Raw genomic sequence first — 26,945 nt, forward strand, 5'->3', positions numbered from 1 at the left:
TTCAATAATAATAAGATATATATATGAATACAAAATATCGACGTAGCTGAAAGATGTATATTATGGCGACAGAAAGTACCGAGATTAGTAAGAACGAATAAGAAATAAGGAGGTTTCGATTCAAAAAGTCAGAGCAACTGCAGACGCGTCGAGAAAGAGAAATCTCTCAGCTCGTAACCGGTATGTCTCCTTTGATGGGAAATCCGTGAAAAGTCGAGATTGAATTATCCTACCGTCGTCGCGGAGATAGAAACGAAGATAGAGCGAGAGGGAAAGAGAAAATGAAAGAAAAAGGACTACACGCGGATACGGAAAGGGATGACGCGAGAGTAGGCGGAGAAGAAGTGAGAAAGAACGAGAGACCCGCACGAGAGGGAGGGAAAATGGGAGAAAATAAAATATACCCCGGCCATTGGCGCGACTTCGTTTCGTACATTTTATTTGAGCCAATTGGATTTATTTATGCGGGTGGTCCAGGGGGTTGGGGCCGCGCGAGAGGGTGTACGAGACGGAATAACGCGAGGCTGGTAAAGGAGTTTCCCTCTTTTCCCACCTCGCCCTCTCACCCCCACCACGCCCTTTCGCTGTCCGGGACTCCACACTTTATTGTATATTTAATTCCTCGTTGTTTATCTCCGTCCCGTTCTCGTATCTCGTGCAGGTTTAAACAGATATTTCAGCGGCAGAAAGCTGTTGTGAAAGCAAAAGAGACGATGGAAAAACGTGCAAAAAAAAAAAGAGAAAATGAGAGAGAATAAGAGAAAAAGGAGGATGAAATCTTGCCGAAGATGGCATTATTGCTCTAAATTCCGTTTCTATCGAAGTATTCCCGGCATGTTGCAAAATACGCTGAACAAAATCGATCGATCGACATTTAAAATATTGCAATTATTTAATAAAAGCATGTTTCAAAAAAAATCTAGAAATATTCTAGACTGGTACTATCTGTTATGGGATAATAAATAGATAGGAAAAATAGTATTGTATTTATAACTTTGGCAATGTATAACAAATTCTTTAGAAATGCAATAGATACATCATAAAAATGTATGTAGATAAAAAATATTTATATAAATATGAAATTTATATCTTTTAAAATTATATATATATATATATATATCGATTTACATTTTAATAGCATTGCTTCTATACCTGTTGGTTACGATAACATAGCATATATGTACATATTGGTAAACTATGTATTATTCTATCAGAGTATTCTGTGGTTACTCTACTCAAACAACAAGATCAATCCAATAAATTCTGTTGAAATTGGTAGAACCAGCTGGATACAAATGCTGGCAGAATAGCTCGCTTCCGCTTTTGAAACCACGAATGCCAATTTAGCTTGAGTCAACCTCACGCGTTGTTAAACAATATACATTTTTATTTGATTATATAACTCGTAACACAAATTGCATGTTATAACAATTCACAGTCGAAAAATTTAACATAAAAAAGCTGCAAATTTCAAATGGTTTCATACAGAACCGATGTATTTTTAAGGTATTATTACCTTGAAAATGCCGAATTTTTCTCAACAGACGTACAATTTAGATAATATCGCATTTACGAGTTATGTCAAATTTTTAATAGTATTTTGACTATATTGTATTTGCAGTACTTGGTCTGCGAAGGGCGTTGATGGTAGTTTCTGAGAAAGAATGCGTCGCAAAGGCGGCCAGAAGTTACGGGAAGGACGGGGGAACTGGCTTACTTCCGGTTCGCCTATTCGCGCCACCATCCGGCACGAGCTGCATTCTCACGCTCATCTACATACTTGGTCGTACATCAATATTCGGAGCGGTCGGGAAACGGGCTCCGCTTTGCATACTGGACCCCCCGCTCGTGTCATTTCATCTTTCGTAGGGATCCCAGTGGGACATCGCGTTCAGTGGATCCTGAGAAAGGAGTCGCGCACAAAATACACCCCGCGGACTGCCGCCCAATCTTCGTACGTGTCGATGAATTAACGAAGGAAACGAATCCAGCATCCGCGCTTTCCAGGGATCATAACGCGAAATAATTTTGCCGAAATATAAAATGTCGAAAGGAGAACGCATTTGATCACATTTTTAACTGTTATATTTGCGCCTGAAAATGATTCATATGTTTATAATAATTTATATTCCCTATTATATTTTGTTTTCTTTAATTTTTCAATTTGATTTTATTCAATTTAATTTTACTTAATTGGACAATTTATTAAAAATTCTCTAGATTAAGAAGATATAGAATACAATATCTATATCACTATTATAAAGTATTCATGCAATTAATAATTATTTTTCACTTCAAATTGAATCGATATCGATTGCCAGAATAAAATATACATACAACATGCGGTTACTTTCTCGCGAGGGATCGGTTCTTCCATTCTTCCTCGTAATTATCATGTTTCACGAAAGATCGCGGATGGTGGCACGAACGGTGAATGTGTACGAGCCTGGAAGATGGAATGTGGGTTGCGTAATTTAAATAATTCAGAAATGACCCTGACCCCGGATAGGCTACAGGGTGACCTGCAGCCGGCGATTACAATCACAATGCACCGCCGAGTTCTCAGGGTAAGACAGGTAGCACCGTCTGACCCGCATATATTAAATCAAAATCATTGGCTCTGCGGCTGATACACAAACTATATATACATATACGCATATGCGTATACATATATGTATATAAGTATATAAAAAAATATAAATACTTGGTAAGATGAAATGCATTTAGCAAACTTATTTTAATTATTTTTCTGATATTTTTAAAAACTGTTACAGTTAACTTTATATCCCCGAAAGAGCAAAGAAAAATACATAAAAAAATAGAAAATAACAAAGATGAAAAGAACAAGAAAAAGAAGAAATTAAGTGAATATCCAAAAATTCAATTCTAGACGACAATGGTTGCATGACCAGTTGCATCTTTCTCTTGCATCGCATTATCATTGTACTGAAAGCAGTAAACTGGACTTATCCGTCATGGTATATATAAACATCGAATATTTAACCGACATGCATTTAAATGGCCTGATTCGCAACATTAACATAACGGTAGGCATTCCAGATGTCAAAGCTTGACTGCGTCCTACGTTCAAGGGTACGCATCTCACCGAGATCCCACGGTAAGAAGTTAGACTGTTCGGTCTTGAAATCAGCGATTTCGAATATAGGACAGCCGATGCTTTTAAAATGATATGCAGGATGCACGGTGCACGAAACTCCGTGAGAAATTGCGGATAATCTGCCCGCTGGATCAAAGCCTTTTCGACAATTGGAGATATGCAAAATAAGATTTATTCAATATATGCAGAAGCCGTTTTTCTGTTGCACAGATCAATTGTAAGATGCATTTCGAAAGGCGCGAAAAAATGCTATGCAAATGACATAATGCAAAAAGAAAGCATAAACTTGTATGAAAGACTATCTGTAAATTCATTCATCTGAATAAGCATTGTTATTTCAATCAAATATTTGTTACGAATTTTTCATATAAATTCCCGATTGTATATATATATATATATATATATATTATTAAAACAAAACATAGAATTTAAAAAAAAAGCGAAAAGTACGCGTAAGTATAAAAGAAAATTTGTTGACAAATCATATTATTAAAATATTTTTTACTAAACTTCTCACGAGAATTTATAAATTGTTCGCTCTTATTGCCAATAAGGATTTACTATAAAAGATGTAAGTATGTAACACATATTTACTATATATATATAGTATGTAAATATATGTACAGCTTGTAATCAAACTTGCTTGTAATTTATTTATGGATTCAAATGACATACTGTTGCACTCTAAATAGTGATGCAATTAACATTTCCATTCCGCCGAGAGAATTTGTTATACATTCAACGCATGATGTTATCATAATCTGGTAATTAAGTAAATATGTAGCTGAATCTGTGTAAGCTATTCACTAAATTCAGCTAATTTATCAATTATAATATATCGCGGCAAATCATAATTTGTTTATAAAAATTATTACTAACTGTATAATCCTACAGAAAATAATTAATATATTTTTTAACTTTCGAAAAAGATCGTAAAAGAAATAGAAACAAAAATTTATATATTATTTAACTAAAGAAGCGCGATGTAGTAATATGGGTGAATCGATGTGATCCTTATACTGAATTTAAGTCAGAAATATTTTAAGAGTAAACAAGAGTACTTACATTTATGAGCAATCTAAGATAATGAAATAAGAAAGATTAGATACTTTCGATGAATAATCGCCTTTTCAAATAGCGCTCAAAAATATTCATGATTATCATTTTTTAACAATATATTTTTTTAATAATATTTTTTAATTAATTTTTTTAATAATATATGTAATAAAGTATTATTTAATAATATATGTAATGAAGAATTATTTTGATTTGAAAATGCAATGCGAATCTCTCGATATAATGATAAACGATATCATGTATTATGACGAATATTATATGAAAATTAATTGAAAACATATTATCATGCTCCCTTTCAATTAATCCGGAAACGTCATCTTGTCAAACGAAGCAACGCATAGTACAATAACAACACGCGATCGAGATTTATTGACGAATAACGTGGTCGGGGCAAAATTAGCGTTTTCGATGCTCGGGACTAAACGGCCGAAGGGTTGTAAGCTGGTATGCAGATGAGCCGACATGGCCGACCCCGGAGGCGGATGTTGGCAGTCTGCAGCTACGTAGACAATAGGCCAGTACCATTATGTCCATCGAATCCTAAAACCCTATAGAGTCGTTCTTCTCTGTCTATTATCCCGCTGGTGGCAGGCCACATTGTGTAACTGGCCTGCCACGGGACCTCGGGCATTGTCGGTCCACCTAATTATTCGCAAATCTTCCGCTCGTTGCCGGCAACTCCCCCCATCCTCTAATTCGCGAAATTCCATCGCTCCTCTAAAGCTTCTGGATTCGGTCGTGATTTACGCGATTTCTCAACCCCTCATCTCCCTCTCTTTTTCCTATCTCAATCAGATGTTCGCGATATTGAATATTTAATGATTGATATAATACTTTCGCATGCGTACTTAATTTTGTTTAATTGTAATAGAATTGTTCCTATAAACATATAACACGGGACTCGCATGGAAGAGGTGATTTTAGGATCTACATATCAGTGTCGTACGAAGTATAATATTTAATCGGAATTAATTCAGTAGTAAATAATGTATTAATAGCTTCTCTCAAATTAGAGCCTTTGAAAGGGGAATTGTATTTTCTTAAATTATTCTAATTTTGCAAATTATTTAATTCCCTAAATATGTTAAAACAAATAAGATAATTGAATTGTTAGAATTTATATTATTAGAAAATGTAAGAATAATATAATTTTGACGAATATTATTGTCTTGTGCTTGTGAATAAACTGCAAATTTAATGTTGAAAAGTAAATAGCGGAAATTCAGAATTGTATGTACATATTAAAATTTTATATATAACTTGGTAGTTGTATATTATATAACTTGGTAGTTATATATTAACTTCGTTCGGGAATTTTTTACTTTCAATGCACTTATTATTAGATATATATATTAGATTCTTTTACTATAGTCATACCATCTTCCTACATATTTAAAATAAAAACTTACCTCAGGATCATTTGATTCCGCTCTCTTATATGTAAACAATGGAGCCAACTTGTCGTAGAGGTTTACGCGTTCATGAAGATTTTTGAAGGGGTTTTTAGTACTAAAAAAGTCGAGATCAATGTCCAAGATGTACGGAGTATCCTTTTCCGGTAGATATTGACGTAACATCGAGCTGACGGATGTAAAGTCATCTTTCTGTAACATAAATATCAGACAAACTGTATTATATGTCAATTTTTTTATATATATTTTCTTAAATAATAAAACATTTCAACATTAAAAAGATTTCATTAGTATTATATTTTAATTCTTAAAAGAATTTCTAAATAAATAAGATTTTCGTAAATTAATTTTCTAATAATTGTGTCTTTACTTTAATTTTTCTTTAATTTTTAAAAAATTTTTATGTATCAAATACTTTACATAATTAATAATCGTGCGGGAAGAAGAAAAGATGCAAAAGAGGGATGCAGTTTCACAATATTAATATTTTCTATATTTTTTCATTATTGACAGTCGCACTATTTTGGCAATTTGCCACTGAAAAAACCGAAATTATTCACTGGAAGATATCGCGTGATGAAACATGAGCAGTCAGATCCGCGAATTAGCGACGCTATATTACTCAATCCTTTTTTTTTTTTTACGCTGCGCGCTGGCAAAACGTTGACGATAATTACCAATAAAATGATCGATTGCCGAAGTTATATCGAATTCACGGCCTGTTCGGTCCAATTTCCAAACGAGATTTCACCAACCATAGGAATACACGAGACGCTCGACGACGTGCGCAACCGTTCGTATGAACCGGATATTGTTCATAGCGGGGCAAAACGTGATGCTGCCCGCGTATAGAGGGTTTTTTGTGACGCACAAAAAACAATGACTGCACTCGAATTAATTCTGTTAGAATTGATACTCGGCCCCGGCACTGGGATCGCAATTTGCATGCGTTCACAACAATGAAATACAACAGCGCGCGCGGGGTGAGCTGTAATACTATCGCGAGCCGGAGGAGGGGAGGGGGAGAAAGGGGGAGAAAAACGGTAGGAGGAGAAAAGCAAAGCCAACAATCACCCTGAGCAGTGGCTCTCAAAGCTTTTAACGGTTTTGATGCAACAAGGCAATTTTGAAGAATGTTTTTTTAAACTGAGTGAATGCAAAAAGCATCAATTTTTAAAGCACAAAAAAATATGTAATACTATGAAAACCCGAGATATTTCAATCAAAATTAACAGAACAATTATAATTAATTATACATAACATTTCAGCGTACAGAATCCCAAATTTTGTTAATTTATCCACAAAATGAAATGTCAAAGGATCTTTTATATTTTAGATTTTAGAAAATTAGGAGAATTGCAAAATTCATATACACACAAACTGTTTGAATAAGAAAGAAAGGTTTATCTTATTCTGAGAAGAATTTATTACGCTACTGAAGTTTCGATCGGACATACAGATAAAGATATTTTTTGATTGAATATATTGAGTACAAGCTGCTTGAGTCACGAATAATTACGTAGCTCGAATGCAGCTGCGGAATTTTCTGAAGCGCAGCGATTAATTTTTTATGCTCTCAATCTGCCACGTCGGTTGATAAGAGAGCGTGCGTTTTGCGCAACCTTCGCATCACGCTCTGCAGATGTTCGGTCTTGGGTCTGATTTAATACGATCTCTTAACCAGATTGCTGCGGATATACAATCCAATGGATGATGATGTCAACAAAAGCAAAAGCTCATTAATGCGTTCTTGATTAGAATCTTTTGTGAGAAAATTTTTTCGAACAAATTTGCAAAGAATTCGAATTTATTTATTAGGTATTTACCAATCATTTTAAAATTATTAAAATTATTTTGCAGAATTATTTATGAAATTTTTTATTTATAAAATAATTTCATATATTTAATCTCAATTATATAATATATATGTTAACGTAACTATTATAAAATGTTTACAATTTCTAATACACATGTCTAGTACATATTTATAAATTATGCAAAACATTTTTTTATAATACGAAAAAGAGCTATATTTCATTTTTCCACAAGAAAAACACATTATATAATTATATTTTTGCAAATGTCACGCGTGCGCGAAGCTGCTTGAAATATTATACAAATAGACGAGTCACAGCAAGATACATAATCGCAGAAAGTTATCTGCGATTTATGCTCGAACAATTTTTTAATTGCATTCTTATCTCGCAACGAGCGAGGCTTATAAAGCGAGACCTATACGAACAAAGACATGCAATATTTGAGCCGAATGATTCATAAAGAAAATGTTGAATAATTCCTCGGACGAATCATCTTGTAAATTATATTTTGTGTGTGAAACAAAAAAACCGAATTGCTGCATGGCAATAATAATTATCAAAGATTTTTCTTGCGTCATATCATTTTCCAGTAATGTCTAATAGCTTTTCCTCTTCACTTCACTAATGCCTCGCGGGCAAGCATTAACATTTAAAGCTTCCTTCATGCAGTTTTCCATCATTACACACACAGAGTACGTGGCATGTGAACAAATTGCACATACATTAGGAACTTTTCACTCGATATTGTGACTAATATTTTCAAACGAAATATACCACATATATTTTATGAGGTATGATAATGTGAACATTTAACTGTGCAATTAAATCATCCTGTTAAGTATTTTCCTTGTCGAACACATTATTTTTTTTTCCTGATTATCTTCAGATTTGTAAATTGCCGATCCATGATATCATTAATTCATTTTTTTTCATACGCCTGCGACATATTTTTTTATTATTATGCGCAAAATAAATAATTATACGCACAATAATGCGTAAATATTCCATGAACGTATTGTCAATTATAATATATGGAAAATCGTGCAAAGCGAAATGTTATTGCGAGCTAAATTTAAATCTCGAAAGTCGGACGTTGCACTCGGCGTAAGTGCAAACACGATAATCCGTCGACTTCGATTTCGGCAGGTATTTTCGTCCGTGTAAATGCGTCGAAATTAGAACACAATCGCGAAAGTGCGCCACTTTTATAGATACGCATTAAATCTCAAATGAAAGATAGATGTTGAAATATTTACGAGTTATCTCTTAATTTTTATATACGTTAGAGAATTTTATTAATACCATAATATATTAATCCTACAAATCGTCACAAAATATATTATTTTTAATATAAAAATAATTAAATAAAACTAATTATATTAATCTTTAATGATAAAATAATTCTCGTTTTAATAATTTATAAGTTAAATATTAACTACATTCTTTAAAATATATTTAGAATCTTTCAAATTTTTAATATACGATTGCTTTATAAAATTATAATATAAGAGAAAATTCTGCTTTATTTATTCCATCACCTGTCTTACATGTTAAATCTCGCAGATTTAAAATTATAAAAAAGCATGTGTGTGTGTGTAAAATTTTTAGAGTTTCCTAAGAATACAAATTCTAACAAGCGTCTGCGCGCGTTTCAAAGGGTAGTCGTCGGATCTGCATCCTAACAAATGAATGTGCTTGAACAACGAGCAAACGAGTCTCGCGAAGAGCACGTGGCAGCTCGCAAAAGGCTTACGTCCCCATGTGTGCGTGCCATGCGGCCAGAGTTCGTCGGTCACACCACCGTCGTGGCCGCAATTAAGGCGAGCAATGCCACATGCAAATGGTCGCATTGTCTTGACCCAAAGTGGCGCGATCTCAGTCGGCTCATTGTTGCTTTCACGGACAGCTCGCACAACAGAGAAAGACAGAGAGAGAAAGAGAGAGAGCGTCGCAGCGTCGCAAAAATCGCAGCTCGCTCATTTGCGTCGACTGCACAATACACGCGCTGGACGGAAACGCAAACGATTTTCCATTAAATGGATTTCCATTCTCCCTCTGAGAAATTTGGATAATTGCGCCGAATAACTCAAGAATTAATCGAGACTCCGTGCAGATGTAAATCGAGCTCAAGACGATCGGAAAAATGTTCTAATTACGACTATTGACTCGATTTATGGTATTTCCAGAATTAATGAATCTATTATATTTGATCGTTCCCCTAATTAGAGTACTAATTTTTCGAATGGATTACGTTTATCGAGTTAAAAAGAATAAAAATTTTGTATTTCAGTTTTCTACAAGTTTTCTCTTTGGCGATATGAAAATATTTTTGTATAACTTTTTATATTAAATTGAGTTTACTTTTCCTTATAAAATTATGAAATTGCACAATATAAACTATGAAATATGCATGATACAAATCTGTAGCGACATAATAAAATATAATAATATATGAAGACATATAAATAAGAATTTAATAAAATGTTTAATCATGAACATTATATAAAAAGGTAAAATTTTGAATAGTTTTGAAATGTTTTCTATCTTTAATATGATTATATAATGCACTCAAAAGTAAAGCCAATAGTTATTTTCGATAAATAAGATGTGCTGAAGTAGTATCTCGCAATTTCATATAATTATGTCTATTTATCTATTCTTCAACAACCTCATTAGCAACCTCTTTTAGCATAATCGCAAAAACAGATTGAACTCGATACATCAAGAAAATAGCATCCGTAATGGCACGCTATCTCTGTTCTATTCTTCTTCTATTCTTCAATCCGATATGCAATCACTCGCGATGCGATGCAATGAGTGCGCATATAGCGAGGATTACGCAAGCGACAGAAGTAAATCTCCAAGATTTCATGCAAAAGTCACGTTTCCATGACGCCTCCCGCCCCGCAGCTCGGACTCGTGCGCGCCAATAATTAATTAATACACGTTACGCAATACGCGTGGGCGATGCCTACGCTCGGCGATGCTCGTTCCCGTTGAAATTGTTATTCGTTTTGATCATCTTTCGATCGCACGCGTAAAAATCCGCGACATATCTCGACACGAGTTGAAGATACTGTTCGCACGTTCGCTCATTATCGCGATCGGATGTGTCGATCATGATGCATTCTCGTACAAGGTGGATTAGTCTCACGGCATCATCCGGGAACGGCAGTCGGATAGCGTTAATTAAAACGATAATACCTCCCGACGCGTCGAGTCGCATCGCGAGAATTCGAATCTTGTTCCCTCTTTCATCTACGCCAAATGCCCTCTCGTAGATCAAGTGCGTTCGCCATTTGACGTGTAAATTAATCTTCATCTACTACGTTTCCCAAATCCCAAAATATGGTTAAATTTAAATTTTATCTCAATCAGGATATGTCAAGTGTAGATCATTTGTAAGTATCAAACAGGACACGCGTTTCTCTCAATATTATTTCATCTATCGTTTGTCGATTTTTCTGTTATTAAGTGTACATACAGAGAAAAATATCATTCTACTGCCAAGAAAACCGATTACTCAATTTATTTTTCTTTTTTCAAGTAATAATTTTCTTCAACAAAGAATATATTCTTGATAATAATCTTAAAATATACTCATCACAAGTGTTAGAAAATCTCATTGTCATGTAAAAGAAGAATTTATTTTCTCTTCAAGAATATTATAAAGTTGTATCAAAGAAAAGTCACACTTACTTTATGTCAACTGTTGTAGTAAGCAAACCAAATTTTTGTTTTAATTTAATATTCTTGACTAAAATACTGCACTTACTAAAATTCAGAATATATTCAATTAAATTTAATGCTTGTGGTAAACTTGTGATATATTTGCGGATATACAAACTTATGATATACTTAAAATAAATAATATATACTTGAATACAGTATACATTTTTCTCTGTATGGATACAACAGCGCATTTTTATATTCATGTGTTAGATTTGAGATAATTGCGTTAATCATAAAATTTATGAATTAATTGGCACATGTAGAAAACTACTTTTTACCATTCAAGCCGCACAACTTTCTCCAAAAGGTAAAAAAATCATACCTGTGAAGAATAATTTATGTGATGAATATATATTGTGTTACTTGCTCTTTTATTTAAATGATAAAATGCATTCCAAATAATAATATCGATATTAAAAACTTTCACATGTTATTTTGCAGACGTTAAAGATAATTATCTTTTCCACTTAAAGACATCTACATATATTTACATACACGATCAATCATTTTTAATCATAAATCAATACGTAAGACCTCAATCAATTAATCAAGCCACTCGAGGGCTAAAATACTGAAAATATGATGCAGAAATGGATACGGACGCTTCCTCGATTCACTCATCTCTTCGATTATAATTACAAGTGGAGAACGGATGTCGATTAAATTTGTAGAACGCACGCGCATGGAAATAAAACAAAGAGCCGGACGAGGAGAGGACTTAATATAAGTCCGAAAGAGCATTCTCGTTCCGATCGGCCTCCTACGTTCCACGTCAGGCGACGATGTATCTTCCTACCTACGTAGATCCGTAGAGAAAATCTCGCCGTACGAACGCTGTCGGTGTTCGTAAAGATGTCAAGTCTACCCTCTCTTCGATCAATGTCGCACGGCACGTTCGACCAACGTCGAGAAGCCGGCGAGCGAGTCGTCACGACGAGTCAGCACGTTTTGTAGGAGGGCTTCGTAGAGACGGCCGCCTTAGTGCTCAGTATGCAAGCTCAGTGGTGGCCGCATCCGGTAGGTATGCGCTCGCGCGCGCAAGCTCGGAAACTCACGTTGCATTATGTATCTGTCTGTCGATACCGAGCACCACGCGTGAGCGCGATGATAAGAATAGAATAATAGAATTTTCTATCAACTTGTCTCTCTCCCTCTCTCTCTCTTCGGTCTCTAGCGATAGAGAAGACGCTACTGCAAGAGGAATCAAAAGCCACGATATGCCACGAAGCACTCTTTTTCCTCCTCTATCTCCATCTCCGTCCGCTTCTCTCTGATGAGCGATGGTAAGCCGCGCTTCCCCGCTGCGTCTCTCGTGTGTATCTCATCGGTAGATCTCGCCTCGTATGCCTTTCTTGTCGGTATCGACGCCGAAGTGCCGTTAAAGTGCCACCGCGTCAGGGCCTCGTCGAAAAAAGAGCCTGTCGCGTTCCATCTTCTTGCGGAGATGCAGCGCTTCCTTGGGAAGCGAGCGGGTTCCCGTGCAACGGAGGTCTCTTCTCAAGGAAGAGATATTTCTTGATAAATATACAAATATCAATACGATCGTAGGTTATAATAATAATCCTACCGAGTATAATCGCTTTACAAACATAATTATATTGGTGAAATTTTTAAAAAAATTAAAGAGAAATGCAAGTGTATATCGTAAATAAAAATAAACTTCAAATAGGAAATTTTAAGCATGATGTAAACCACGTGCCAATATATGACATAATTGAGTATAAAATTTTTCACAAAAATTTGCGGAAGATCTTATAAATAGTATAATAGTATAAATAATAAATAATAAAAATAAAATATAGGTCATATTTTTTCCTTGATTCTCAAGATTCAACCGCAGAATTATAATTATTCCTCGGCAGGTTTTATATTTTAGGAGATATTTATCGTCTTATTTAATCTTCATAGTTTCAATTATCGATTTATTATAGTTCACATTTTTCTCCTGAGCACATGTATAAAAAAAATAAATAATTATGGCGGTACAATTTCGGTCCCGCTATCATTTGTCTCATCACATTTCTCTGCTTCCGCAACGATACCGATGTCGACGTCGGCATAACGCGACCTCGTCGAAATAAATTACGCGAGATAAGTTTCGCTCCCATATTTACGTGCTACTGGACTATACTATCTTAATGCCGCCGCGATTCTACGGCTGGTAATTGTCGGCCAATTACCGTGGCGCTGACGTATTTAGTCGCATGCGAAAAGAGCCGTCCATTGTTTGCTCCCTGGTCTCGGTATCCGCGTTCCTAATTATGTATAATGTCCGCCGGGAAAACGCGAGCGATACATCCGCGCGCCTCGTTCCATTGTTCGCGCGAGCAATCAACGCCTTTCCCTACGTGAAACTGTAAAAGCCATCGAAAACTCTAGGAACCAGTAGCCTAAGATTCAATTTTCCACGTAATCATTTAATCGTATAATTACTCATATACGTACATCGATAATGCGAATTTTCCATGCAACCTTCTCTAAAGTTTGACATTTAACAGTTTTCTTTATTTATTCCATCAGTGTACAAATTATATATTTTTTGAAATACCTTGCTTTAATAAAAAGAAGCGTATTAATATTTTTTAAAAATTCGCGTATGTAAATTAAAATGACGTACGTATATATTTTTGTACACGTCCATGACCTACTGCAGCGGACATAATAACTTGTTATTGAAAATCTTCTACCGAGTAGTAGCAGAAAAAGTGTCAAATTAATTCCGCTCTCGACTCAATGGAAATGTACAAGTCATAGCAGCAAGTGATAGAGATAGAGGAGAACTGGTAGGGAAAAGAAGCGAGCGTTCCGGTGTAATGTAGGTGGAGATGTGTAATCTTTTCTTGTGGGCATGGAAGATTTTATTTATTATTTGCACTGCCATCGTATCCTCAATAATGAGCGCGTTATAAATTATCTCGCCCGTCAACTCTTCCTCCTCGTCGTATTTTTCACCGTCCATCGTGCTTAACACCATATTCTGCATCGAGGCACGAGGCACAAGGACGGCCTGACGTAAATTATGCCGGTCTGACCTTTAATTCTCTAATCAATGACTCGTCGCGCTAAAACACCGTAACACTTTTGCGGACACCTGTAGCGCTTCCAGTTAAGCAAACTTACGACTACCTGTTATTAGCAGGTTGCGCGCATGCAGTAGATAGAGGATAGACAACATTGTCTTGCTCCGTGGCATAATTAACTCTTGTGGTATTAATTAATGACGGCGGTGCGCCATGATGCGGCTTATCCTGTCCACCCAGTCGCGAGCTATTTCTTCCCCTGTTTTTACGTGACTTGCATCACGAAGAGACACGAGGCAATCATGGTACGCGTTTGTATTATACTAGTTGTATCGCGGTAATTTCGCAAACTTCCACAACCACTGGTCATCTCAACAAACACGAACGACAACTCTAACGGCAATTGAAATCATTTTCGTACTGCTCCGGAAATAAACCGTTATGTGTTCCCATTCTTTAATTATCTGATATTTCGAATTTTAAATATTGCTCCGGATATCAATTTATTTTTTCAAGTTTTATATTTTTCGTTGATGCTTTATATGATATAGATATGATATAGATGCTTTATATGATATAGAAAATAATAGTAGAAATTAAATTAATGAGGTTATTAACGTACGGCATTTTATTTCTATCGTTCTCGTGTTAAAATAACTAAAAAATTTAAAACATTGTAGCTTGTCCAATAAAATTGATAAAATATATTCAGTTCTCCGGAATTATTGGCCCAAGTAATCTTTTATACTTGCAAATTCTTGCTTCTTTTATTCGCAACGTGTGTTTGCTGAGACATTTTTTTGCGAAAATAAGACTGTCAAAGATAGTCGGCGCAAGAATTCAGTAGTATGTACGAGTCTTAGATGCCACGAAATTCTGACCGCAGGCCGCATACCAACAGTCGGCAAAACACACGCTTCGAGAGGGAGAAAAAGAAATGAAGAGAAAGAGAAGGAGAGAGAGAGGGAAAGAGAAGGCAAGAGTTTACAGTGGACCGCGTGGAAGGCGAAGAGAGGAGAAAAGGGAGCAAAAGGCAACTCGATCGCGGGCAGCAAGATGCTGGCGATAGCGCGCATAAAAGATGTATCTACATTTAGTTCGGACAGGCACCACTTTATTCGCTCGCCGAGCGCTAACAAGTGTTTCCCATCGGTCGAAGCGGCAAAGCCTTAAAAATTCGCCGAGTGCAACCGGTCTGCCACGAAGTCGCGCTACTTGGTAGCCCGATATTACGAAATGCGGCAAGTCTTACCGCGTCAACAACACGCGACTGTCAATCCAAGAAGTCCAGCCAAGTTTTTGATGTACTTGACGCACGCACACATCCGTTGGCAGACCGAATATTCTCTATAATCAATGTTATGCTTCCTCGTACATTTGTGATACGTACACAGAGAAAAATGTATACTGTATTCAAGTAAATATTATTTATTTTAAGTGTATCATAAGTTTGTATATCCGCAAATATATATCACAAGTTTACCACGAGCATTAAATTTGATTGAATATATTCTGAATTTTAGTAAGTGCAGTATTTTAGTCAAGAATATGAAATTTAAACAAAAATTTGGTTTGCTTACTACAAGAGTTGACGTAAAGTAAGTTTGATTTTTCTTTGATACAACTTTATAATATTCTTGAAGAGAAAATAAATTCTTCTTTTCAGTACGTGATAATGAGATTTTCTAACACTTGTGATGAGTATATTTTAAGATTATTATCAAGAATATATTCTTTGTTGAAGAAAATTATTACTTGAAAAAAGAAAAATAAACTGAGTAATCGCTTTTCTTGGCAGTAGAATAATATTTTTTTCTGTGTATGTGTGATGCGGGTATACAGCAAATTATTTGTAAGATATCTCCACATTCTGCATTTCAATTTTCAGTAAAGTTTCTTATTAAAACATTTAATTTCTAAATATTAAAAATTCGTTATAATATTATTTTTAATTGACGCTATTTCTGTGTTAAAAGAATAATGATATGAAATAAGTTTCTTTATTAATTATTCCACAAAATATTTAAATAATAATAATCCCATCTCTATTAATTAATACAATATAATTTACTGTCGAAAATAATTACTATATGAATGTGAATGTGGGAGGATACCACAGTTAAATTTATAAATGATCATACACACACACGTGAACAATTTAATTACGAGTATTACAGATGTCAGATTTGTAAGATTATAAATTAAATATAGGTTTATTATGCTTCTGAAAAATATCTTATAATCTACGCGCTTAGAGTGTGGTCTCCGGACGAGGAAATGAAAGCAGAATAAGAGACCGCAACGTAGGAACAGTATTTCATCCTTTATAGATGTCGGCTCGCGTGCAAGAAGCGTTCAGCCTCACGAAGTCGAGAACTTCTAACTTTGATGGGGGTTACAACATGGTCTTCGAGCTCTCGAGAATCACGATTCGGTGACGTGTGGCCAGTCGTTTATCCGGATACCGTCGTGGACGGGTGCATATAAACGTAAAGTTTACCGTCAAGAGACTCGATGCCAACTTGAGCATAGAAATGAACATTTATCCGCAAAAGTAGACAACTACTTATAACGAGTAACGAGTTGGCTAAAGAGATATATAATTGCAACGATCTTTTCATTTATTTGTTCGTTTCTTTTTCAGAAACGTTCATCTCTCCCTGTTTCTATCATTTGATGTATTATTACTGCTGATAAATTTACGAACAATCTATTGCAAGCATGGCGACAAAAAAAATAAGATTTTTTTATCATGAATAATTTTATCATGAATAATTTTATCATGATCGTTTTTATTGTTTCATCGTTTTTAAGTTGTCAAAATAGTAGGCATTTTTCATTTAGATCTAAAGCCAATTATTTTAATTGTTAATTATAATTAATTATTTTATTCTAATTGAGATCAATTAATGTTTAAAACAATTTATAGCAAAAAATGTGTGCACTATATTTTGATAATTTATAATTATCCTTATAATTATATTTATAATTATACATATCAGTTTGTGATATATTTCTCAGAATTTCTATATATTATAAAATATGGAATGAAATCCGACATTTTCGATAATGTATATTTAATTCACTGTATCTTGATACTAATGCTGTACATGAACACAAAGCTAAAATATACAGAGGAAGATCGGGGCGTGCTGGATTAAGGTGGCACGAGCGAATCCGTGGAAGTGGTCTACCGCTTCCTGGTAGCCCGATAGCGCTTAATCGGCGGCTTTGTGGGAAGCGGTCTCTCACGAAGAACAACAATACGAGAGTAATTCTTGGGATCGTAAATAACCTTCGAGTATCGGAATCTGGCTCGTTGAATCTCCGCGACGAGTTTGCGCACGTGTGAGTCAAAAGCACGCTCCGCAGCAAATGTCAAATAAAATTGCCGCGATCGCGATCCTATCCCATTTCTCGCGCATATGTAATACTTTTTAATTATTCAATCACTTTTCATAAATATCTGTGTATCCGTGGTACGTTTCAAACCTTGAGAGCGAGATTTTGCAATAAAATCTTGACGTCACGCTCATATGCCTTTTTTTTAAAGAAAATTATTTATGTCGTTAATAAGATATCCCATTTTATTAAATCCTAATCACACGTGTTGAAACACAAAAATATATTAGATGAAAAAAATCACACGCGAGATACTTGAAATAATCACTACTTATATCAAAGATATATGAATGTTATAGGGTTCTTTTACATATGGTTTCAATTCGCGCAATAGTTTAAGGAGTGGTCACGCGTCGAGCTCGTTCTAAATCATGCGTACGTTGCATGTGTGTTCGCGTAAAAATTGAAATCGATATAATCATGAGATCGTAGAAGCCCGTATAAACAAACATCACGCCGGACGCGCGTAAAAGTAACTTGGCGCACCAACTTGGAAATCTTTGCAACAAGTGGCACCGTAAATACGATGATTGACTGCGTTTACGATGTCGCCGCCTTTATAATTCCGTCGCTAAATAATGGTTTACACGCGCCGCGATCTCTTATTCCGTATTTATTCCACTTTAATTTACGAGATACCGGAGAGCGAAATCGCCACGTGGATTATTTTCCGCCCTGAACGCAGCCGGCAATTTCCTAAGCAAGAGAGACGACTAATGATCGGTCTCCGATGCATAGCAAGTGGAGAAAGACAGATCCGTCATCTCTTCGATAACGAGTACCAAGAGCTCTTTATGATCTTGATGTCGCGATAGCGCCAACGGTATTTAATTAATGATAATAACTTGGCCTAATAAGAGCACCTCGCCGGCGTATTTTCTTCATTGTCTTTTCGTGATGCGATCCGACTCGTTCCCTCCGTCAAGCGAATCGTATCAGCTGCGGTTATAGGTCTCTTCTGGTTTCTTAATCGTGTTCCGGGTTAAGGATCACACACAGATCGACTCGCGGGTCGATCGTGAAACATTTCGGTCGCCCGCGAATCTAATCGATTCCTACTACTATCAGTGCTACTCGTGTCTTATCTCGGCGATATAGAGTTGTTTTAGAATTTTTTTTTCGTGGCTTCTTTTGTTGAAGCCTCGATAAAATATCGGTGCGCGAGCTTCGCTCGTAAAAGTGGCGATGAAGTTCTTATTATGCTATTTTAAGCCTTGAAAAAATACGATTTAAATGACTTAAGAGCGTGTAAAAAGTTTTTCATTTATTTTTAATTCACCTCTAAAGTTGATAATATATTCCTCTATATTCAATAATATCGAACTCGTGCCTTGTTTTTTCATCCGATTTTAATTTATCTTATTGATTTATATAACTATCATGGCAAGAAATTAATTTTATTTCTATAATCGTTATAATTTTTCTGTAATGTACATGTCTAATAATGTGTAGCCAATTATTAATATATAATATTAATACACATTCCTCTTATATTGATATTTAAATTCAATTTTTAATTATTTTTATCCCGATATTTCCGATATCTCGTTATCCCCTTGAAATATTTCTACATAATTGCTTAATTGAATTGAAATATGATAAATACAAGACAAATAGTACAAATTTAATGCAGAATGCATAGCAAAGATGCTAAGGAATTAACGTCACTTGACAAACGCGACGGATTCGATGCATTTCTCTGGCGCGCGCGAATCTCGCAAGAGGAAAAGAACCCGCAGTCTCGGAGGAATCAAAAAGTTCTACACATGTCACGCGTCTTCCCGTATATTTTACTTTGATGCCGCCTTCGTTAGAGAGAATTTGCGCCAAGATGCCGCATTGTAATCGGCCGGATTTCTTAGACTGGCAATTGCAGCGTTATGTTTGCTGCGCGCCAGCAAACATAACGCGACGCAACATCGGCGCGCGCACATATCTTACCCTCTCGCGCGCGTCGCAGATACGATGGTGCTAATTGCAATTTATGTCTCATTGCAGTCGTCGTCGGTGCGCCGCGACAAAGGGAGCCGCGCCGCAGGCGGCCATTTCTGCGTTTTAAACCGTTTCGAGACGGAACCATCGTGTGCCACCATCGTTCGCGGCCAGAGAAACACCGCCGATACTTCACGTCTCCGCGAATCGCGTCGCATCGCTTTGATTAAATCGCGAAACTTCAATTTCGAACTGTCGAAATAAAATATAAATTAAATTTTAATATATTTAAAATTATAAAATATTATAAATTAAATATTATATTAGAAATTAAATATAATATTATAAATTAATAAAATATCATCAATTAATTTCTAATGTATTTGAAGATATATATGATTGGCATGTGTACATTATCTGGACATGGAAATAACGACATTAATATTGTATGCATTTTAATGAATTTTAAAAACAAAGTTTTAATAATGTTTTGTTATTCTGTATTCAAAGTGATATATCAAAATATTTTTCCATCTTGAAAATATTTAGAATAAAATATTAAATTAAATTTTTAAATATATATGAGTATATATATTTTCTGGACATATTTTCATGTACATAACAATACTAATATTATATGCATTTTAATGAATTTTAAAACAACAAGCTTTAATATTCTATTACTTCATCAGATATATCAAGATTTTTGAAAATATTTAAAATGAGACACGTCGGCAGAAAATATTAGATAACAGATAGACTTTTTTTCAAATTTACTAACTAATAAGACTTACTTAAAGACTTACAAATTGAAAATTTAACTAAAATTAAATGAGCTATAACGTTCCCTTATATATTTTCAGTTTACTTGACGAAATAACATTTCTTTCTTCATTTTGTAAAAATTATTAGTGCTTCAATATTGAAACAAGCAATATATTTTTTTTATCTTGTCGAGCATCCATACAACTGAGAGAAAGCGCGTAATGCTAGAAAATATTTTGCAATACACGTCATGCATAACTAAAAAATCCCTAAATTATACTATTATTTTCCTACCATCAACTATGCAAGTACCGTTGTTCGGCACAAAATTGCCATCATTGCGAAGTAATAGTAACGCCAGGCGCATGGTGCCTCCCTGAAAAATACTTAATCGCTCGACAGTCGTGATTCGGAAAGGTGAGCAGAGGCGTGAACAAGGTGCAAGCACCGATCGTTTAGAATTCAATGATTCCTCGGCACGCTATCGATATACACATTTCATACACGCCTCTCGTCCTATTCCCTTGGATACGTAGATGTACATCGCGATGCACAATGATATATGAAATGTAAAAACGACATGAAAATACATGTGTTACATAAATCGCGGATTATGCGTCGTATTTTATGTTTATTATGTGTCCACCAGTAAACAGCCCCATGACGGTGCTATCTTTCCTTTCCAAGTTTCCTTTTGCCCATTGCTATAATTATTATAAACGACACACCATTATATTATTCCAGCATCGTTTTTTATAATTATTCGAAATCGTATCTTTTTAAAATTTAAATTGAATTTTAAATGCATTATTCTATAATTTTCTGTAATTTTGTTCAAGTAGTTAACTATATGTAAATTTATTTGAATGATTAATGTATGTTATAGTCTCTCTTATCTTAAAGAGATATTTTCTTTAGGCAGGATATTTTTTTATTCATTCGCTCTCTTAATAAATTTTTACAAATATTAATAAGAGTGATAAGAGAAATATATATGATTATATATATATAGAAGATATATAATAAATCTCAACATGTTTTAATGTACAATACATTACTTTCTCTTTACTGTTTAATAAAGTTAGTTTATATGTAAGTCTGTCGAGAAGAAAGATAAAAATATCATTAATTATATTGCGTCATACACAAAAAAATATCATATAAAATTATTTTAAAGTATACATATATCTTTCTAACAAGAGAAAGAAATAGAAAACATTATAAACAGATGGAAAACGACAAAACAAAATGTTCTTTAATTTTATCAATAAAGTTTCGCCTCGTAATACAAATCCGATCGTATACTTCTTATTAAATTCGCGACGAATTGAATTTTCCTGTTATCCTCATGTTCCTCGTAGGCGCCGTGGAAAACTTTGTCTTCTATAAAGTCCCTGAGTTTTTCTCCGGAAAAAAAAAGTTCCGCAACGTCTCGCTTCAGCGTTGAACTTGGTAATAAAATAATTATTTTCAAACGACCTCAAACTTCGATCGCCATGACCTATTCTCTAAGATTTGATAATATTATCAAATATAAAGATAAGAAGAAAAAAAAGAAAGAGAGAGAGAAACTTCTTTATCTATTATAATATTTTCTGCACAATTTTTCCTAAATATAATATAAATTTTGTAAAGAAAATAACACGATTGAATTTGAGAGTCGAAAATGTATAGAAAATGCATCAACATGTTTTGTCTTGTATTTTTTGTCATTGTTGATAATTATTTTATAATTTAATTTATCGTTATTAATTTTCAACACATTAAGGATAAATATTAACGAAAAGAAGGAAGTTCAAAAGCAGATGCGATGAATTAATGACGTATCAATATTCATCAATATCGGAAATGTATTCTTATAGAATGTTATGAAATTTTCATTTTTGGCATTCATCCAGGGACTCGATTGATCGAGAAGAGCCGCACGTGTACGCAGCAGGCACGCATGGCGCAGCTGGTTTGTACGCAAGCTTGCACCGTAATCAGAGCATATTTATGGATTAGCATACAATGGTGGTGTTTATTAAAGATTCTTCGAAGATTTCCCACCTTTTCGACGTCATCTCCGCGCTTCTTCAATGCTCTTGAGAAGCATGATGCTCTCCCCTTCGGAAGCCTTTGCGTATCTTTTCAAAATAATTTGATCGCGAAAGCCACTTACACTTGATTCCGTTTATCTCAAGACAGATTAATCGAAATCACATGGAGAAATAATATTGTAGAATATATGTTTCCTTGTATTTTTCCTCTTGTTACGTAAATATTTCTATCAGAAATATTTTGATTAAACGAATATGAAACGTAAATTTATCTCTGGAAGCGATGTACACACATTAATAAATGTTAACAATATACACAATTTATTTTGCGAAATAATTTAATTATAATTTTAATTATTTTTTATCGTTCAGATGCTTTCAATATTATTTGAATATTCAATTTTCGGTGGACTTACTCTTCAATATACTCTATATAATACAATATCTCCCTTATTCATTCTTTCTAATAATAATAATAGAATTAATATATAATGTACATATAAACATGCGACGTTATAGTTTTATAGCAAAAGCCACTTAATAGAGTGCAAGAGAAACAGTATTTTTAGCAAAACTGCTTCACGCTAGACCGAGAGTCTGTTATGCATTATTCGATTTGTAGATTTCCACGAATCGACACTTAACCAGAAGAGCGTGAAGAGCACGAGCCGTCGAGAGGACGACATAAAGAAGGTCGACTTCATTGGAAGCGGTCTGCAAGAAGGAACGTTACGGTATTCCACGACGAGATCCCGAAGAAAAGGGAACCTATTGGGCCAGCCAGTCGTCTTGAATGCTCGTTTTGGTCAACGGAGGTTCATTCTCATGCAACTTCAGCCGCGGGACTTACTTGGAAACATGATGTACGTGTAATCATGCCTAACCAGTACTAGAAGTCAAGCAAAGGAAGTACTGCAACGCGGTCTTCCTCTCATTACGGCTTTGTCTTTCTTCTGTATTTCTACAGAATCTTTGAATAATTTTTAATAATTTTTAATTTGATCCAAAAGCTCCTTTAATGATATGCGTAAAAAAAGCAACTGGTTTTTCTAAAATATAAAACATTTCCTAGTAATTAATTTTTCTAAAATTAGCTATTTTTCACGTATATTATTAAAAGTTAAAAATTTCCTTCTCTTTTTAAATAATTAAAATTATAATTAAGCTATATAAATTGCATATGCGTAAGTATGCAAGAAATTTTAAATAGTATGTGTAGTAAATTTCTCGTATAATTTCTTTCAGTGATATAAATGATTTTTAGACTTATCTTCTATTCGAAATTTTATTATTTCAAGTTGTTAATTTTTGGTCTTTTCTGTTTCTTAATCACCTCGATATCGCTGTAGATTTATTGCTGGCTATTAATTTAATGCTTCTATGAAACATGTATTTATAGCTAAACGGTGTAGAAGTAGCATTAAATGATTTTCAACTTACAGGGGATTTTATATCGTATCTCATACTTCTATCCTCTCTCTTTTATTCGCTTTGAGAATAATGCCTATTAATGATATTTACAAATTTTTTTCTACTATTATTTGCTGTAATATTTTACGCAGACTCGATTTTTACTTCGAGTTCTTAATTTCTAAGTCTCTTAAATTAAAACAAGCACAGCGGAATATAATTAACGGAAACCAACATTTTCAACAAGAAGAGAGCAAATCTGTGTATAAGAAATGATCAAACGATCCTCTCTGCTCGGCTAATAAGGATTGAAATTTTCTTTCCGCGCGATCCACGCCTCTTTCTCATGACATTAGGGTCGCCCGGAACCATAAGAGCAACGCTAAAGTGGGACGTTGATAGATAGCCTCTCGGCATTCGTGTTCCGCGTCGATCGCAATCGAATGTACAGTGTGTCGCGCGCGATTCGCCCATTAATTATTACATAAATACGTATAGATAATAATTATACGCATCAATAACAGCATCCCCATGGATACGAGACGCCGCGTGGGTAGCCGCCGACTGCGGTGAACGTTGCCGTATAACGGGTGTTCTAAATGTCAACCACGCTCCACGACGAAATTACGTGCCGAGGACTTTTTTCAACTTTCAAAATCGCTCGAAGCCCGTACACGGCGCTTTTAAGGTCATCGGGGCAATTATATCGGCCGGTAATCACAAGCGCGCTAGGCAACAACCATTAAGCCCGATGCGCATCGGTGTTCTTGTTAATAAGTACACGATCTAATTACTCGTGGATGATAATCTTCGATACAGCGATTCTCTTAAGGCGTGATTAATACACGTGTTTACGGAAATGAAAATTTCGTTGAATATCGGCGCTACATCGGCATTAATCGAGATCGGTTTTATTCTCTAATATGCTTCAAGGTAAGTAGGTAAGATACATTAGCATCATTTTGAATCATGTTATCGATAATTGCATTATGTTACTCGATACAAAAAAAGCCTTAAAAGCGTTCTCATTTTTATCACAATATTTTATTTTATTATCAAATTTATATATATATAAATTTTATTGCATATTATTTTATTGTATTATATATTATTACATATTATATTTTATTTATTTATTTTTGTATATTATATTTTACTTATTTATATTTATTTATTTTTAAATAAATATAAATAAATTTATATTATATAATATAATAAAATTTTATTTTTTCGCAATTAAAACGCAATGACGCAAAAAATATAAAATTACTATTAGAATCGACTCGTGTTTCGTGTTAAATATGCGTGAGATATAACATTAGTTTAATTAATTCCGTGCACAATTCCATGCGCTATTGTTTTCATACAAATTTTCTATATTTCTATCATGCAATCTATGTTTTCCCAGTCACATTCTCTCATTTTTCTTAATATAGCAATAAAAATTCCGTTTCTTGGTGAAACTGCAACCGCTTCAAGACACACCTCGCTCGCATTCGTCAGCAATCTTAAGGTGGCAAACCAACGCGCCGATGGAATGCAGAAGCGAAATTAGTATAGCTATCATCATAAACATTCTCTTGTCGCTCAAGCTGCGATATTTTTTTATTACTTTGTTTTACGTATCGTTGAAGAAACAATATCAGTACATGCGACTATTTATACGATCGTAAAAGGCAACACTTAGAATACTGAATTTAATTAAAGGATTGTTTTGTTATAAAATCTTAGTATTTCTTAATTTTTTAATCGTTATATTGTTCACAATCTGTAATAACACGTTTTACATAATTTTGATAATTTCTAATGAGATTAAAGAATCACAGATTTTCGATCGGAAGTATTTGGAAAAAGAAATGTACCGACGAAAATTGCCTGATAAATATTTTCAATATTAAAAAAAATCTTAATCCGGAAGAAATATGAGAAGAGGAAAACGCGAAACGAAGTATTTCGAATACAGCGTTTAAGGGTTAATGCGATAAGTGTATAACCGCCTTTTATAGCTTCCACTGCTTAAATGAAAGCTATTGACGCCCGATCCAGGTTACAAAACCCATCGCAGATCGTCCGCCGTTGTATTGCTTCAAGTTCCAGAAGTGCAAAACGCATTTGTCGATTTGCACCGAGGATGCGTCAATATTGACGTTGCTCTTGGGAAATATGTTCTCCACGGGCGGCTTGTGTCTCGAATCCTGAAGGACCACCGCTGGCGGTGCGAGCGAGACGACCAGGAAAGAGAGAGAGAGAGAGAGAGAGAGAGAGAGAGAGAGAAGGGGGCGGGAGAGAAAGAGAAAGAGGCAAATACGTATAGAGAAACGCGTTTCTCCACGCGTGTATCCACGTTACGAGGATCGCTGGCGCGCTATTAAAGTGCAGGACAAATAGGAGAACTCTTTGATGACATGGCGAGAGGACACGCGACGTTACGCACCTTCATGGGCGCGTGCACGCTAAACGGTTTCTTTGAGAGTACGCGATCTCGCAATTACACCGTGTTATGTCAATTCGTTATTCGATTGTCGCCGCAAGCGAATAGCTGGTGATAACGAACCCTTTCGTCAACAAGTACTTTGACAGAAGCGCACATATGATCAGAATTAGCGATGCAAATACGTTTTGTATTTTCTCCTATGCGTATATTTAAAAAAAAAAGTAAATATACATATTTTGTAAACCATTCGTATCCAGTTATATAATTTGACCTGATGTTTATATTTTAATTAATTTAATATTTTTTACTCTATTTTAATATTTGTTCTCTATTTTTTTATTCTTATAATTACTTATTTAATTTATATTTTTTGTTACATGCTATATGTATTTTATTAAACATATATACAGCATAATGTTAAAGGAAATTCATTTTTAAACAAACATGAAAAGTTATATCTATGCAAACGAACGAAGAGATTATTTAAGACACTTTTTGACCTTTCGCAGATTTTGACTGTAATCGATCATTTAATTAAAACACCGAAATTTATTACTTTACATATATATATAGATTCTTCATTTTTAATCGATCTTAAAAGCACAGATTTTGTTCATGAAATACCGCATAAGATATTTAGATAAACTGTTGTTTATTTATTCGATTATACACGGGGAGGCTTCTGAAATTTGCAGTATCTGCCGAGTCTCATCGGCGCCGGCGCATATTTTTCTGATTTTTATCGCAAAATCGGCAGTCTCGCGGATCCTACGAGCATGTAGCAACG

General features: G+C 34.6%; 1 protein-coding gene across 1 annotated transcript in view; it reads right to left on the bottom strand.

Moving 5' to 3' along the window:
* LOC105257029 (UPF0489 protein C5orf22 homolog) overlaps positions 1-26,945 on the bottom strand; it is a 580,793-nt gene that overhangs the window by 208,605 nt on the left and 345,243 nt on the right. The window contains exon 5 of the mRNA XM_011267372.3: positions 5,605-5,799. Within this exon, the coding sequence (XP_011265674.1) occupies positions 5,605-5,799 (195 nt within the window). The remainder of the gene's footprint in view (positions 1-5,604; positions 5,800-26,945) is intronic.

The sequence above is a fragment of the Camponotus floridanus genome, unplaced genomic scaffold, assembly GCF_003227725.1.
Source record: "Camponotus floridanus strain SB8 unplaced genomic scaffold, Cflo_v7.5 scaffold26, whole genome shotgun sequence".
In the NCBI taxonomy this organism is placed as follows: Eukaryota; Metazoa; Arthropoda; class Insecta; order Hymenoptera; family Formicidae; genus Camponotus; species Camponotus floridanus.